The 16,204-nt window shown below is 44.4% G+C and overlaps 1 protein-coding gene and 1 long non-coding RNA gene across 9 annotated transcripts in view; one reads left to right on the top strand and one right to left on the bottom strand.

Annotated features, from left to right (window-relative positions):
* Positions 1–6,129, top strand: part of GGTA1 (glycoprotein alpha-galactosyltransferase 1 (inactive)) — a 55,108-nt gene extending 48,979 nt beyond the window's left edge. For all 7 annotated transcript variants that reach the window (XM_045883056.3, XM_045883057.3, XM_045883058.3 and 4 more), the window contains one exon: positions 3,525–6,129. In XM_045883056.3, the coding sequence (XP_045739012.1) occupies positions 3,525–4,218 (694 nt within the window). In that variant the 3' untranslated portion in view covers positions 4,219–6,129. The remainder of the gene's footprint in view (positions 1–3,524) is intronic.
* Positions 1–16,204, bottom strand: part of LOC135362716 (uncharacterized) — a 134,124-nt gene that overhangs the window by 38,006 nt on the left and 79,914 nt on the right. Inside the window, exon 3 of one of the 2 annotated variants that reach the window (XR_010407718.1) lies at positions 10,392–10,593. The exons of the other annotated variant lie outside the window; for it this stretch is intronic. This is a non-coding gene — a long non-coding RNA (uncharacterized LOC135362716). Of the gene's footprint in view, positions 1–10,391; positions 10,594–16,204 lie in introns of those variants that run through there. 2 annotated transcript variants of the gene reach the window in all.

The raw sequence follows: 16,204 nt of genomic DNA, 5'->3' as shown, positions 1-16,204 counted from the left end.
CACCTCAAAGTGAGGGTCTCAGGTTGCTGGTAAAAGTGTCTGCTCCACCCACGGAGCCTAGGGTCTATAGCACATCCACAACGACCTCCTTCCTGACCTCCATGGCTTTCTCTGGAAATTCCAAAAATGGCAGCTGTTGGCCCAAATGTGCATCATTCGTCCTCCTACACTCTCAGACCCAGGACCAAGGACAGAAGGATTTACAGTCCAGACTAATCCAAGCATGGCAGTTCTCCATGTCTTCCATGGGCTCCTCAGGTCCTTCTTGGCCCCCAGAGATTCAGCTAGCCAGAACTTGCCCTTCTAGAGGTTGGGTAGGTTCCTCTTTCGGCTTTCATTTCCTTGTTTAGAACACCTCTTCCAAAACTACAATCATTCTTACTTGAAATTAGTAGCCATAATATTAGTTGTAAAATGTAACCCATTTTGCTCTTTGGAAAGTTTTTGGGTTTTTTTCCCAAAACAAAAGCAAAAGTTCAATTTTCCTAGTCCCTACCCCCACCATGAGCTTCTCCTGTTCCTTTCCTGAAAACCACATGGAAAGTTGATCCCTTGGCCTGTACGAAGAGTGTTGAAGGCCCAGGTTGATCTGAGCTTCAGCTCTGCCCACCGTAGGGCCTAAAGGAAAGCTCTGTGAAGATCTGACGGTTCTTCTAAGACTTCCAGCCCGGAACCCAGAAGCCATCGCTGCTGCCAAACTAATCAGGTATGGTGACCTGGTTAGTCACCTGGATGGCATCTCTAATAGACAAGGGTGACTCTGGAGTTTTGACATTTTCCCCAGGAGAATCTGTACTGTTCTGAGTCAGGAGCCAATACGCAGCTCACCTAACCCCATGGCATGAATGTTACGGATTGATTCGATCTTGGTGTTCCCAAGAAGAACAGAATACCTCCTATGGCTCCACAATGGCTTCACCATCTAGCTGCAAATCTGCAGAACCCTGGGGAAAGCCCTATGCCCTCCGCTCTGATGCTCGAGAGGACTGTTTGTGCACTCAACAGCAATAAATCCTCGTAAGGGTGGATTTCGACTTAGGAGGTGTGATGTTTGGTTTGTTTTCAAATAATAATGCAGGAAGCCAACAGCAGTGTTTTAATCCCCAAACAATGTTAAACCTCCCTCGGCTCCCTCCCTCGCCCTAGGATTGTCTCCCAAGCTTCCGAGCACAATAGATTTTTCTTAAAAGTTCCAGAGTGCCCAGGAATTTCCTGGCAACCAGCCACAGAGCCATGTTGAACTCCCTGTTTATATTGCTCAGATATCTTCTTTCCATTTAAATAATCAGTACTGTAAACTCTTGGCTTTCTAGTGGCCAGCATTAAAAGCACGCTTTATTTTGGTAGTAAAGAAAGGAAATCCAAGCAGTCACCAAAAAAGCACAACGAAGTACTGGTTACTATGACTCGCAAAACATCTTGACTGGCTGCAGCTGTGATCAGCAAATTCAATTCAACCCACATTCACTGAGCGAAGCATGAGTCTGGGGTCTGCATGAGTTGTGTGAAGCCATCTGACTCCTACTTCTTCCTTCTCTCTGATCTCCATGGCTTTGCAAGAGCATACAGCTTGGGTTACAGAAGACAACAACATGATGTGTTTGGAATGAAGACATACATAGCTAAAATATCACCACCCACCCGTTAGCATGGCCCAAATCCAAAACACACTGCCAGTACCAATACCAAATGCTGGTGAGGATGTGGAGCAATGAGCACTCTCCTTCATTTACTGGTAGGAATGCAAAATGGTACAGCCATTTTGGAAGACCGTTTGGCAGATTCTTAAAAAGCTAAACATAATCTTACCATGCAATTCAGCAACTGCACTCCTTGGTATTTAGCCAGAGGAGTTGAAAACTTATGTCTATACAAAAATGTTTATACCAGCTTTATTGATAACTGCCAAAACTTGGAAGCAACCAAGATGTCCTTCAGTAGGTGAGTGGATAAATAAACTGTAACATCTAGAATATTATCAGTGCTAAAAAGAAATGCGCTATCAAGCCATGCAGACGTGGACGAACCTTAAATGCATGTTAACTTAGTGAAAGAAACCAATCTAAAAAGACTGCATACTATATGATTCCAACTATGTGACATTCTAGAAAAGGCAAAGCTATGGAGACAGTGAAAAGATCAGTGGTTGCCAGGGATGGGGTGGGGTTCGGGGAGAGGTATGGATGAACAGGCAGAACGCAGGATTTTTAGGGCAGTGAAAATACTCTGTATAATACCATACCTAGTGACAGATACATAGTGCTACACATCTGTCCAAATCCGTAGAATGTACAACTCCAAGAGTGAATCTTAATGTAAACTGTGGAGTGATAATGATATGTCAGTGTAGGTTCATGGATTGCAAGGCATGTATCGCCCCGATGCTGGAAATTGGTAGCAGGGGAAAGCTGTGGGAGGGAGGGGGAGCAGTGGGTACGTCTGGACAATGGATTGGTGTTTGGGGTGATCAGTGGGAGGCTCACAGGGTGAATATGTAATATAGAAGGATATCTATGCCCTATAACCCATTCTCTGGGTCCCAGAAGAGGATATGAGAGGAGTGATGGTTAGGCTTAATACATCCCCAAAGGACCCAAGGGTCATGTCACCCTTGCATCTGGTAGGACAGGAGCAACACTGGGTATAGTTTGAGAGAGTACTAGTGCCCCCTGATGTTGGTCAGAGGGTACAGACTTCCAGTTATAAGATGAGTAAGTCCTGGGGATCTAATGTATATCATGGTGATTATAGTTAATAATACTGTTATCATACACTTGAAAGTTGTTAAGAGAATAGATCTCAAATGTTCTCATCACAAAAAAGAAACAGTAGTTATGTGACATGATGGGGGTATTAGCTAATGCTATAGTGGTAATCATTTTGTAATATATGAGTATATCAAATCAACTCTTTGTACACCTTAAACTTACACGATGTTATATGTCAATAATCTCAGTGAAGCTGGGGGAAAACTATCTAGCACCCATTTTGCCTGCCCAGAGTCTGAACCAACAGATAAATAAGACAAAGGGCTAAGCAAAGTAGATGATGTGAGTATCCTGTTCATTGCAGTTAAAGCGGGTACTGGAGAAGGCGGCTTCTGTCTGCAGACTCTAGGCTTTCTGATACTGAACCACGGAATTAGAAAGATTAGGTATCCAGGCTTCCAGACACAGAGTAGGGCCTGTTCCACTAGGGTCACTTCAAGTCCCCAAGACAGCACAGGCTGTCTTCAACTGGCTGGTGGCCATTTCCAAGAGTGAGAGTGGTGGGGGCAGGGCTGCAAATGCCCTGTCGCTCTTCCAACATCAGCAGGTCAGTCACTCCTCCTCCCCAAAGTGGAGCGAATGAATGGTGGAAAGCAGCCAGGAATGTTCCCCTATCAGATGTGGAAAACACATGTCTGGGATGGGGAAAATCATTCCTCCCCTACGCTGCCAAACACAGACAAGATGATTAGAAGAGCACGTAGTCTTCCGCACAAATCCCAGCGGTTACATTTGTCCTGTTCTTCTTTGTTTCAGATACATTGAGCATTACTTGGAGGAGTTCTTAATATCTGCCAATAGGTACTTCATGGTTGGCCACAGAGTCATATTTTACATCATGGTGGACGATGTCTCCAGGATGCCCTTGGTAGAGCTGGGTCCTCTGCGTTCCTTCAAAGTGTTTGAGATCGAGCCTGAGAAGAGGTGGCAGGACATCAGCATGATGCGTATGAAGACCATTGGGGAGCACATTGTGGCCCACATTCAGCATGAAGTGGACTTCCTCTTCTGCATGGACGTGGACCAGGTCTTCCAAGATAGCTTTGGAGTGGAGACCCTGGGCCAGTCAGTGGCTCAGCTGCAGGCCTGGTGGTACAAGGCAGATCCCTATGAGTTTACCTATGAGAGGCGGAAGGAGTCTGCAGCCTACATTCCATTCGGCCAGGGGGATTTTTATTACCACGCAGCCATTTTTGGAGGAACACCCACTCAGGTCCTAAACATCACCCAGGAGTGCTTTAAGGGAATCCTCCAGGACAAGAAAAATGACATAGAAGCTGAGTGGCATGATGAAAGTCACCTAAACAAGTATTTCCTTCTCAACAAACCCACTAAAATCTTATCCCCAGAATACTGCTGGGATTATCACATAGGCCTGCCTTCAGATATTAAGACTGTCAAGATATCTTGGCAGACAAAAGAGTATAATTTGGTTAGAAATAATATCTGACTTTAAACTGGGCCAGTAGGTTTCCGAACTTGAGAGAGTATGATTCTGGCGACTTTCTCAGAAGAGTAACACTTAACTTTTAAACAATACTAACAAAACACCAACACAGCAAATACTTGCTCTTCTTCCTTATTAACTTTGAACCTGGCAGTATGGGAGAATGAACCTATGGTAATCAGATGTAAATTCCCAGTGATTTCTTTATCTATTTTGGGTTTGGGGAAAATACTATCAACTGAACCAAAAATAAAAAATAAAAAAAATTGACACAGGCAAAGAAAAAGCCAGAAACACTCTGCACGTGCCGGATAATGTACTGGAGAAAAGAGTGCTAAGGAAGTGTTTGGCAACAAGATACAGTTGTGGGGGGTCATCCCCTGGACTTCAGTGTCCTTGCTGAGTTGCTCGGCAGCAGAACTCTGAGTAAGGACACAGTCCCCCTGGGCAATCCTCGGATGGTTTCAGTAGCCGACTGCTTCAGGCCATTGGCTGTCCATGTTCTTTTCCCATCAGGAAAATGTCATTTGGCTTCTGTACAGAAGATTGGTGGAGGTTCCCCAATGGATATCACGGGTGGTGAAGGTTTGGAGTCCCAGGGAATGTGAATGAGCCAGTGGGGGCTCAGCATGGAGTGAAAACAAAGACTCAAAGTGAGTTTGCCATGAAGTGGCAGAGAGTGGGAAAAGAGGAGGCTGGTCACTGTGGGCCACCCCTGAGGGGCTCAGGGTACGGGGTTGGTGCTTAAACACAGCACGGATCCAGGTGCTGAGTGGGAGGCCATGTGGGCGATCTCCGGCCTCCTCAGACCCACAACGACCGGAGCGGGGGGGGCTGGCATGGAAGATGCTTCTTGTTTTGTCCAAGTCACTTTCAGTCTGCCGGACTCTGCCACTTGTGTGTCTTCAGTTCTGTGGCCGGAGGAAGTGGATGGTGTCAGAGAAGGCAGAGGCCCATGGTGGACTGAAGAGGCTGGCTGGGAGTTCCACTTTCCAGACCTGGGCTTCATGACAATCAGTTGTCAACGTGTCCTGCCACCACCTGCTTTAACCCTCAGGGGCTCCCAGCCCATCATGCCCCAAAGTGGAGGGCTGACAATCCAGGAGTGGACCGGATTGGAAAAACCCTCTCGTTTTCCCCCGCCCCGTCTGCACTAAAGCAGTGTGACAACCAGATACGGTGAATAAGATGGATAATTGATTTTATATCAAAAGCAGAGGGGATGGCAATGGGAGATCCAGTCCTCATGACTGAACATCTTAACACACAGTTCCCTTCTCTAAGAGAAGCTCGGAAATCCTACATATTCTTTAAAGTTAAGCAGTTCAGTGTCAAGGAAGTTGGGAGGCAACATCTACATAGGCAGGTATATTTATAGTTTGCTTGTGTTCCAGTTTGGGTCATTTTGTTTCCATTTTTAAGTGATGGATTTGAAGAGCCACTGCCCTGGCTCCACAGTGGGCACAATGGGCTTATGTGATCCAAATGAAACCCACATTTTTTCCTACCATTTCACTGTGTCTCCTACTCTTCAGCCCTTGCCAAAAAAATCTCACAACCCAGCAAAACCAAACCAAACCAACAAAAGTCCTGAAGAAGTGGACTTCGTGAAAGAAAACGAAGACCACACGTCTGTTAGGATGCTGCCTCTCCAGGATTCAAGTTTTCCGGGATCCATTCTGGAGTAGAGACAGTTGAGCGTTTAAGTCCTACACCAAAGAAATGATCTATCTTAGAAGATTAGGGGAAAGGGTTGATGTTTACTTTTGAGGGAATCTTGATTTCTTTTTATTCATTTAAATTTAAATCCCAAGTGAACAAACTCAAGATCTCATGAATAGTTATTCTTAAACATTAAAAAAATAATAATAATAAAATTCCTGATTCACAACTGAATAAATTATTTTCTCAGTAGATTCTGGTCTGGTCATGGATTGTGCACTTCCTCCCAAAGATGTTCTGAATCGTCCACTACACAATTTTACATTCTTAGACTCCAAAAAGTCCTGAGGTCCTTCTAAAAATGTGTTCACTCTTACGAAGAGAGAAGATGGTTGAGAGTCCCAAACTTTCAAAACAACAAATGCTTATGGAGAGCTTTTACAAAGTGGTACATTGAAGTAATTAACTGCCCATGAAGGAACCAGAAAGAAAAGGCTTGCCCCTGAAGCCTAGGGTGGGGCGCCAGGGCAGAGGGAGAAAACAATGTCATAACTACATCTGGGGGTTATTAGTCCTGATCTCTGGGGAATATATGTGGCCCAGGGAGCCCTGGGAAAAGGCTGGACTTGCAGCAAAATCAGGGTGGGTAGATTGGTAATAAATAGATGAAAGGTGACGAGACTGATGGAATGCAGCGCACTAGATACACAACAGGGCATCATTCCCTCATTAGAATTATTTTCATTTTATAGATGAGCCAAGTGATGTTCAGAAAGGCTAGCCACCTGGCTAGAAAATGACTGAGCTGAAGCTCAAACCAGAGAAGCCGACAAGGATAGATGTGTTGACACCATACATCTGATGGGCCATGTTTCATATCAAAGAAAATGCAACTTTACAGAAGGATCTTGGAAAGGGGCATTTTTGCCGTAAGAATTAATATTTTAAAAACTAGATACATCCCCAAGCCTGTTGTACTATTTCCCACTTTTTGTGTACTAAACCTGCCCTAAATGCATTAAATTAGTTAAAATGGATCATGTAAAAAAAAATAAAAGACTGTGATCATTCTTACCTTTACTTTGTGGATGCAGGGCTGATAGAAGCCCTGGGGGCACACACTAGCTGTTGTGAAGGCAGGTGCCACGGAGGGCACGATTGGGTGGGTGGGGGGGCAGGTGAAAGAGACAAGCCACGCCTCCACCTTCCACTCCACCTCTAATCTGGGGGTCACATGCAGCTGGAAGGGGACACATTTCTTTAAGCCCTGAAGGGCCTTAACTTCTCTTGTCCTTCTTGGAATGACGCGTCTTTGATGTCTCCCAGCCAAAGTGACCATGTGATTTACCAATAAGGGAATCATGGTTATGGCAATATATAAGTGTTTATTAAATGCACTATTTGTTAAATGTGCCTTATATAAATGAGTAACAGAGGCACAATAGCATACTAACAGGTAAAAGGTCATAGAAAGCATGAACGCATAACATACCAATGCATACTTTTTAAGGCGAGGAAAGCAGGGTTAAGTAAGGATCCATTGGTCAAAGCCTCAGATCTATAAGGGTGCCGACTAGAATTCGCACCCAGGACTTTCTGACTCTAAATCCTTTGTTCTTTTCACAGCTCCTGTCTGTTTCCCTCAATCTCTCACATATGTGCAAGCGTGCATACATGCGCACACACACACACATACATTTTAGTCATCTTGTTTTTGAAACTTGACACCAGAGGAATCAATACCAAAAGCTCTCAATTCTTTTATTAGGCATTAAAAAGAGAAAACTTAGTAGACCAAAACCTCTCAGAATGCAGGTCTAAAGCCATCATAGCGCCGTGTTAGAGAGGCAGACAAATGAAACGTGAGCAATACAGGGTCCTGGGAAGCATGGAGAAAGGAAGGAGGAAGCTGCCTCAGAGGGGCTGACTCTGAGCTTTAAAGGAAGAGAAGGGGGTAACTGAGGAGTGGAGCTGGAAGGAGGTTTCAGAGCGAGGAGCAGCAGATGTAAAGCACAGAGGGCTGCCAGGAGACCTTCCCAGAGACCCACACAAATGGTGCTGGGGCCTTGGCACTGGCTGAAATCAGCTGGCAGAGCCCATGTGGAAAGCAGAAAAGACCATGTGAGTACTTTGGCTGGTTGAGGACTCCACATTTGCCTGACATTTGTGGTTCTCTTTCTCCCCTAACAGCAATGCCAGGGCTCCTTGATGGAGTCTACATGGTTTCCATGGAAACTGGTACCATGGTTGGAGCAAGGGATCCAGACTAAGCAAATCAACACTTTCCACCCCCTTGGTGGCAATGATTGATTTGGGGATGGGCAGGTGACCTAAACTAGTCCACTCAACGTGAGTCTCAGGTCCTTTCAGGAAATGAAGCATGTAGTATTAGGAGCTTGACCATGGGAAGGTCAGCCTTAGGATGGAACAGGGATGCTGAAGGAAATACTGTTCTTGATGACAAGCCTGAGTCACGGAAGCCTGCACTGCCTGTGGGCTTTTCAAATTAAGAGTCCCATTATTAAGTCAGTTGGAAATGGGCTTTCTCTTATAACTGAAAAATATCCCCATTGAACCCTTCTAGAATTGTAGCTGAAAGGCAGGTCCACAGTCTGCCTTTGCATCAGTCCCAGGCCCCCACTACATCTCAGAGGCACTGCTTAACTCATACCTACTGAACGAATGAATGAACGAATGATCACATCCACTCCCATCATACTTAAGAAGTAACTGTTTTCCATTTAAAATTTTTAAATTTTGATTGTGGACTCTGTCCTACCACAGAGCGGATACTTTCATATCTGGCACCTGGAATATTTCCTCCTGTATGTAGTACACAGCATAAGGACTTAGGAATTGCAGCCTGGGCTTCGGGCTCTAACCTGGTGCCATAACCTACTGGGTTTAGTGCTGCTTAAGGTCAGTGATGCAGGGACCAATTGGCTTCATCAGTGCGGAGCAGTGGTTCTCAACCAGGATGACTTTGCACCACACCCCCCGCCCCCCTCCCTGACCCCAGGGACATTTGGCAATGTCTGAAGATATTGTTGGCTGTCACAGCTGGGAGGCAGGGGATGCTACTCACATCTAGTGGGTAGAGGCCAAGGATGCAGGTAAACATCCTACAATGCACAGGACAGCCCCCAAAATAATGATCTGGCTCAAAATGTCAAGAGTGATGAGGTTGAGAAACCGTGGTGTAAAGTTCCTTTGGACTTCATTAAGGAAGAAACACTGGGGAGTCAACATGAGTAATACCCAGTGGCCTATCCCCTAGGGAGAGTCCCTGATGGGAATCAAGAGCCTTAAACTCACCTCTTACTCCTGGAACATTCACAGCTAAAACAGAAGTAGTTCCCTATACTGGACACTAGAGGGCAGGGGTTTCCAAAGATTATACTTCTCCAAAGCAACTGCAGTGATTAAAAACATTCCTCTCTGGATCTGGTAAAGACCACACATTTGTAGAAATAGATATGAATAAATGCAAATAGCTATAAGTATCTAAAGAATGTGGCTGTGAAAAATCAGCCAAAGTTAGAACATACTTTTAGTGAGCTGACTGTAACTGTTCAGAAAAAAACATGGTTATGCTAGCTAGGTATTTTAGTTACAAATATTTTGATTGCTGGGGTGCCAGGGTGGCTCAGTTGGTTGGGTGTCTGATTTAGGCTCAGGGTATTATCTTGGGGTCCTGGGGTCAAGCCCTGTATCAGGCTCTGTGCTCAGCAGGGAGTCTGCTTGTCCTTCTGCCTCTGCCCCCACCCCCTCCGGCTAATGCACATGCTCTCTCTCTCAAATAAATAAATAAAATCTTTTAAAAAATATTTTGATTGCAAGGAACAGGCATCCCCCTTGAGCTGTCTAAATCTGAAAGGGAGATTTTTGGGAGGCTATTTTTTGGGATGGAAAGTTCCACTGAATACAAGAGAGAGTTGATAACCAGACAGTAGTATACTGAAGCTGGTTTATGCCTGCTTGTTTCCCAACTCCCTGTGCAGGGACTTCACCATGGTAGCTTGATACGGGCCACGCTGGGAGTACTGACACCATGGGAATCAGCAAACCCTGGAAATCAGGGCTCTTTTCCCTTTCCTTTTCCATTTTTCTTTTTTAGGAGTTGGTTGTGTAAAAATTTTCCAGCACATCACTATAGCCAGGACATGAGCAGGAGCCAGGGAAGTTCTAAGGGCTTCAACAGCTAAAAATTGTCAACTTTCCCTACGGGTCTGTCAGTATGGCTCAGCCCCAACTATTTCCAGACTCAGGGTTTCTTTTTTTTTTTCCTAAGATTTTATTTATTTATTTATTTGACACACAGAGAGAGATAGTGAGAGCAGGAACACAAGCAGGGGGAGTGGGAGAGGGAGAAGCAGGCTTCCCACTGAGCAGAGAGCCCGACGTGGGACCCTATCCCAGGACCCTGGGATCATGACCTGAGCTGAAGGCAGATGCTTAACGACTGAGCCACCCAGGCGCCCTTTTTTTTTTTTTTTTAAGATTTTATTTATTTATTTGACAGAGACACAGCGAGAGGGGGAAAACAGCAGGGGGAGTGGAAGACGGAGAAGAAGGCTTCCCACGGAGCAGGGAGCCCGATGTGGGGCTCGATTCCAGGACCTGGGATCATGACCCGAGCCGAAGGCAGACGCTTAACAACTGAGCCACCCAGGCACCCCTGGACTCAGGGTTTCTTCCTTCAAAACTTTCAAATTCCTGGAAAAGAAAACACACACAGCACAGTATCCACTCCTGCTCCCTGCCACTGTGCCACAGGGCAGGCTTACCAGAGGATGGATTACACTGCGGGGCAGTTCTCAGAGGAGGACGTATTGTGAGCTGGGTAGATACCTCTCACAGTGTCTATTGCACGCCACTTACAGCTGTCTAGCTGTCAATCACTTCTTCCCACATATCTAAAATATTCCCTGCTACCATGATCCAAAAACATGAGGCATTACCCTAGCACAGCCCCCTCTCCTAAAAACAGACTGCAGAATCCACAGATAACATCAGAAGGCTGGGCTTCTCAGAGTCCTTTCTCCAGATAATAACTATGTCTCCTTTGGTTCCTTAGAGAACCCATCTGACTATTCGGCAATCTATAAAATAAATGGTAAGCTTAGCTCACACCTGAAACACACTAGAATCAGGGGTGAGACACAAGGAAGGAAGAGGGAAAAAGTTATAGCAACACTTGTTTAAAAGAAGGAAATGATGGTTATCTGCTCGAGAGGCATTTCCTTACTCTGGAACTCAGTGGGCCTCTGCTGTAGGTTTCCTATCAGGGCTAGGCACAGTCTATCCATCATCCCATTCTACTGTGGATTCTCTCAACTATGTAAGATAGGACTGGTCATAAGAGTCCAGTGTCAGGGCAACTGGCCTGCAAGCTGGACGAGCTGGGGAGCTTTCTCTTGTCCAGGATCCCACTGAAGGTCACTGCTTTTGTTTATATTATCAGGCAAATGGGAGGCAACATGTGTGGGGCACTGCCTCCAAAATCCAAAGTAGCCCATAGGAGTTATGCCTCTCTCTTAGATGTAGGGGGTATAAAGCCCTGGTTCTCTGCATCCTAGAATTACCTGGGGAGCTAATATTGATGCCTGGTTCTGACCCCACAGATTCTGATTCAATTGGATGGGCACTAGGACTTTTAAAAGCTTCTTAATCTCAGGAAACAAACTGAGGGTTGCTGGAGTGGTGGGGTTGGGAGGGATAGGGTGTCTGGGTGATAGACATTGGGGAGGGTATGTGCTATGATGAGCGCTGTGAATTGTGTAAGACTGCTCAATCACAGATCTGTACCTCTGAAACAAATAATACATTATATGTTAAAAAAAAAAAAGAAGATAGCAGGAGGGGAAGAATGAAGCGGGGGAAATCGGAGGGGTAGACGAACCATGAGAGACGATGGACTCTGAAAAAGAAACTGAGGGTTGCTGGAGTGGGGGGTGGGGTGGGAGGGATGGGGTGACTGGGTGATAGACACTGGGGAGGGTATGTGCTCTGGTAAGCGCTGTGAATTGTGCAAGACTGTTGAATCTCAGATCTGTACCTCTGAAACAAATAATGCAATATACGTTAAGGAAAAAAAAAAAAGAAGAAGAAGGTAGCAAGAGGGGAAGAATGAAGGGGGGGAAACTGGAGGGGTAGATGAACCATGAGAGATGATGGACTCTGAAAAACAAACTGAGGGTTCTAGAGGGGAGGGGGGTGGGGGGATGGGTTAGCCTGGTGATGGGTATTAAGGAGGGCACATTCTGCATGGAGCACTGGGTGTTACATGCAAACAATGAATCATGGATCACTACATCAAAAACTAATGATGTAATGTATGGTGATTAACATCACATAAAAAAAAAAAGCTTCCCAGGTAGAGAGGATTCCGGAATATGGTGGACTAGGAAGCACCAGAAATCTGTCTCCCCACCTAGACAACAATTGCACTGGCAGAATCTGTCTGACGTAACTATTTTGGAACTCCTGAGCCACTTCCTAGGGAGGGCTTGGATGGTACACTAAGGTTACTTTTGGTCAATTTCAGCTCTTAGCACAGTAGCAGCCACCCCTTCTCCACCTCCAGCCATGTGGCAGGCTACGGTGTACATGTTCCTGGCAGCTTGCGGGAGCCAGAATGGGCAAAAGGGACCCTGTCCTCCACATATCAGGGGCCTGTGCTCTGACCACGAATTGCTGCTTATGATCACAGAGATGCAGACAGAGGCGGGCAGCTATAGTGGCTGCACCTACCCCACTGTTGCAAGCCCCTCCCCCTTCAGTTAAAGTGACTGCCCGAGGATTTAAAGGGCCAGCACTCCTTTTCTCTCTCTTCATTTTTCTCTTTTCCTCTTTTGGGAGCCAGAGTGGGAGATTCAATAATGACTACATATACAGGAAAATTATTTTTTTTTTTTTTTTTTTAAAGATTTTATTTATTTATTTGAGAGAGAGAGAATGAGAGAGAGCACATGAGAGGGGGGAGGGTCAGAGGGAGAAGCAGACTCCCTGCCGAGCAGGGAGCCCGATGCGGGACTCGATCCAGGGACTCCAGGATCATGACCTGGGCCGAAGGCAGTCGCTTAACCAACTGAGCCACCCAGGCGCCCTATACAGGAAAATTATTAAGTGACCATGCATGCCCAGGGAAAGGCTTAGAAAAGACCTCAGAAGGCCTTAAATTTACACCTTACGCTGATCCTTGGCTCAAAGACAGCCTACAATAATCAAAAAAGCAAAAACAATAAATGAAAACAATAACAAAAACAGTTAACCCTGGGGAAAAAGGATAATCTGACTTCCAGACTTATCCCAGTATTAGATTTAAATGTCCAGTTTTCAACAACAACAAAAAAATCACAAGGCATACAAAGAAACATTAAAGTATGGCTCATTCAAAGGAAAAATAAACAGAAACTTCCTGAAAAAGGCCTGATGGCAGATATACTAGACAAAGGCAACTGTTAACGATGCTCAAAGACCTAAAAGAAGACATGGGGAAAGTCAAGAAAATGATGTATGAACAAAATGGAAGTAACAATCAAAGAGAGAAAAAACCGAAAGAGAAACCAAAAAGAAATTCTGGAGTTGAAAATTACAATACCTGAAATGAAAAATTCATTAGAGGGACTCAAAGGCAGATTTGAGCAAGTGAAAGGAAGAGTCAGTGACCTGGAAGATATAGGACAATAAATATCATGGAGTTTTTGAGCAAGTGAAAGGAAGAGTCAGTGACCTGGAAGATATAGGACAATAAACATCATGGAGTTTGAGGACCAGAAATTAAAAAGACTGAAGAAAAGTGAACACAGCCTAAGAGACATGGGACACCATCAAGTGGAGCAACATACACATTGGGGGCATCCCAGAAGGAGACGAGGGAGAGAATATGTGAAGAGATAATGCCAAAAACATCCCAAGTTTGATGAGAGAGATGAATGTAGACATCCAGGAAGTTCAATCAACTCCAAGTAAGATGAACTGAAAAAGACACACATTGAGATACATTATAATCAAACTTTTGAAAAACAAAGATAAAGACAAAGAGAATCTTGAGAACAGCAAAAGAGAAAGGACTCATCACATACAAGGGACCTTCCATAAGATTACTGGCAGATTTCTTGTCAGAAACTTTGGAAGTCAGAAGGGAGTCTTGCAGGGTGAAATGAAAGGACACTAGACAGGGGCGCCTGGGTGGCTCAGTCGGTTAAGCGTCTGCCTTCCACTCAGGTCATGATCCCAGGGTCTTGGGATCGAGCCCCGCATCGGGCTCCCTGCTCAGTGGGAAGCCTGCTTCTCTCTCTCCCGCTCCCCCTGCTTGTGTTCCCTCTCTCGCTGTGTCTCTCTCTGTCAAATAAATAAATAAAATCTTTAAAAAAAAAAAAAAGAAAGGACACTAGACAGTAACTCAAAGACATACGGAAAAATAAAGATATCCATAAAAGTAAATACATGGGCAATTATAAAAACTAGTATTGTAACAATGGTTTGTAACTCTAGTTTTTGCTTCCTATGTTACTAAAGAGACTAATACACTTTTTAAAATTACTAGTCTAAAAGCTAGTATTATAACTTCAAATTTTGTTTTCTACATAATTTAAGAGGCTAATGCATTTAAAAGAATTACTAGTTCATGTTTTTTGGATATACCATGTATAAAGATGTAATTTCATGACATCAACAACCACAAAGAATGGGGACAGAGGTGTAAAGGAACAGAGTTTTGGTATGTTATTGAAGTTCAAGATGGTATCAATTCTAATTTGAGTATTATAATTTCAGTATGTTCACTGCAATCCCCACGATAACCACAAAGAAAATAGCTACAGAATATACACAAAAGGAAATGCAAAAAGAATTTAAATATTTCATTACAAAAAATAAACTAAACACAAAAGAAGACAGTAATGCAGAAAATGAAGAACAACAACAACAAAAGGCTATAAGGCATATAGAAAACAAATAGCAAAATGATAGAAGTAAGTCCCTCCTTACAATAATTACATAAAGGTTAAACCTTTATTCTTATGAAGTGGCTAGGATGTTCAAGGTCATGGAAAACACCTACCTAAGTGACTAAATAAATGTTTTTTCTGTTCCCTTTAAAAAAAAAAAAATTCTTGTGCTGTTTCCCTGTTTACTGTAACCACACCTTCTTAATAGTAAGCTGTCTCGGGGCGCCTGGGTGGCTCAGTCGTTAAGCGTCTGCCTTCGGCTCAGGTCACGATCCCAGGGTCCTGGGATTGAGCCCCGCATCGGGCTCCCTGCTCGGCAGGAAGCCTGCTTCTCCCTCTCCCACTCCCCCGCTTGTGTTCCTGCTCTCACTATCTCTCTCTGTCAAATATATAAATAAAATCTTTAAAAAAAACAATAGTAAGCTGTCTCAAACACTTCCTGAGAGTAGATGGGCTTTCAATGTTATTATTTCAATATTATTATGCCTGTTCATGCCTTATGATCTTATTTGTCCAACCAGAGGACAGTGTACCCCCAGGCTTCCCGCTCTTTCCCCTCCTCTGGAATGCCCCCAATTTGGAGAGACTGTCATAATGACAGAGTGTGAAAACTTCTGAATGTGGGTGGCTAAGGTGGCTTCTTCTTTTTTTTTTTTTTTAAGATTTTATTTATTTATTTGACAGAGAGAGACTCAGCAAGAGAGGGAACACAAGCAGGGGGAGTGGGAGAGGGAGAAGCAGGCTTCCTGCTGAGCAGGGAGCCCAATGCGGGGCTCGATCCCAAGACCCTAGGATCATGACCTGAGCTGAAGGCAGATGCTTAATGACTGAGCCACCCAGGCGCCCCTAAGGTGGCTTCTGATTGCAGTTAAAAATTTTTTTTTTTAAAGATTTTATTTATCTACTTGACACAGAGAGAGAGATAGAGAGAGCAGGAACACAAGCGGGGGGGTGGGAGAGGGAGAAGCAGGCTTCCCGTAGAGCAGGGAGCCCAATGTGGGGCTCGATCCCAGGACCCTGGGATCATGACCTGAGCCGAAGGCAGACGCTTAATGACTGAGCCACCCAGGCGCCTCTGATTGCAGTTTAAATGTAAATGGATTTTCATTTCCTCTCTTTTTCACATAAGATGATTAACATTGATCTATCCTTCATTTCACTGACCTTTTCTTCTAGAGTATACAATCCATTTGTAAGCCCATCCACTAACATCCTCATTTCAAATACAGTACTTTCAAAGTTCTAGAATGTCCATTTTTAAACAGCTTTCCTCTGTTCATTTGTTTTGACCAAGTTTTCCATTAAATCCTCAAACATTTTTATAATAGTTCCTTTAAAGTCCTTGGTTACCACTTTGAACATCTGATTTATAT

The sequence above is a fragment of the Mirounga angustirostris genome, unplaced genomic scaffold (genome assembly GCF_029215605.1).
Source record: "Mirounga angustirostris isolate CCGP_5_RB_7025 unplaced genomic scaffold, mMirAng1.0.hap1 SCAF_15, whole genome shotgun sequence".
Lineage (NCBI taxonomy): Eukaryota > Metazoa > Chordata > Mammalia > Carnivora > Phocidae > Mirounga > Mirounga angustirostris.
Note: the sequence above shows the minus strand (reverse complement) of the source record. Positions and strands in the feature narration are given on the sequence as shown.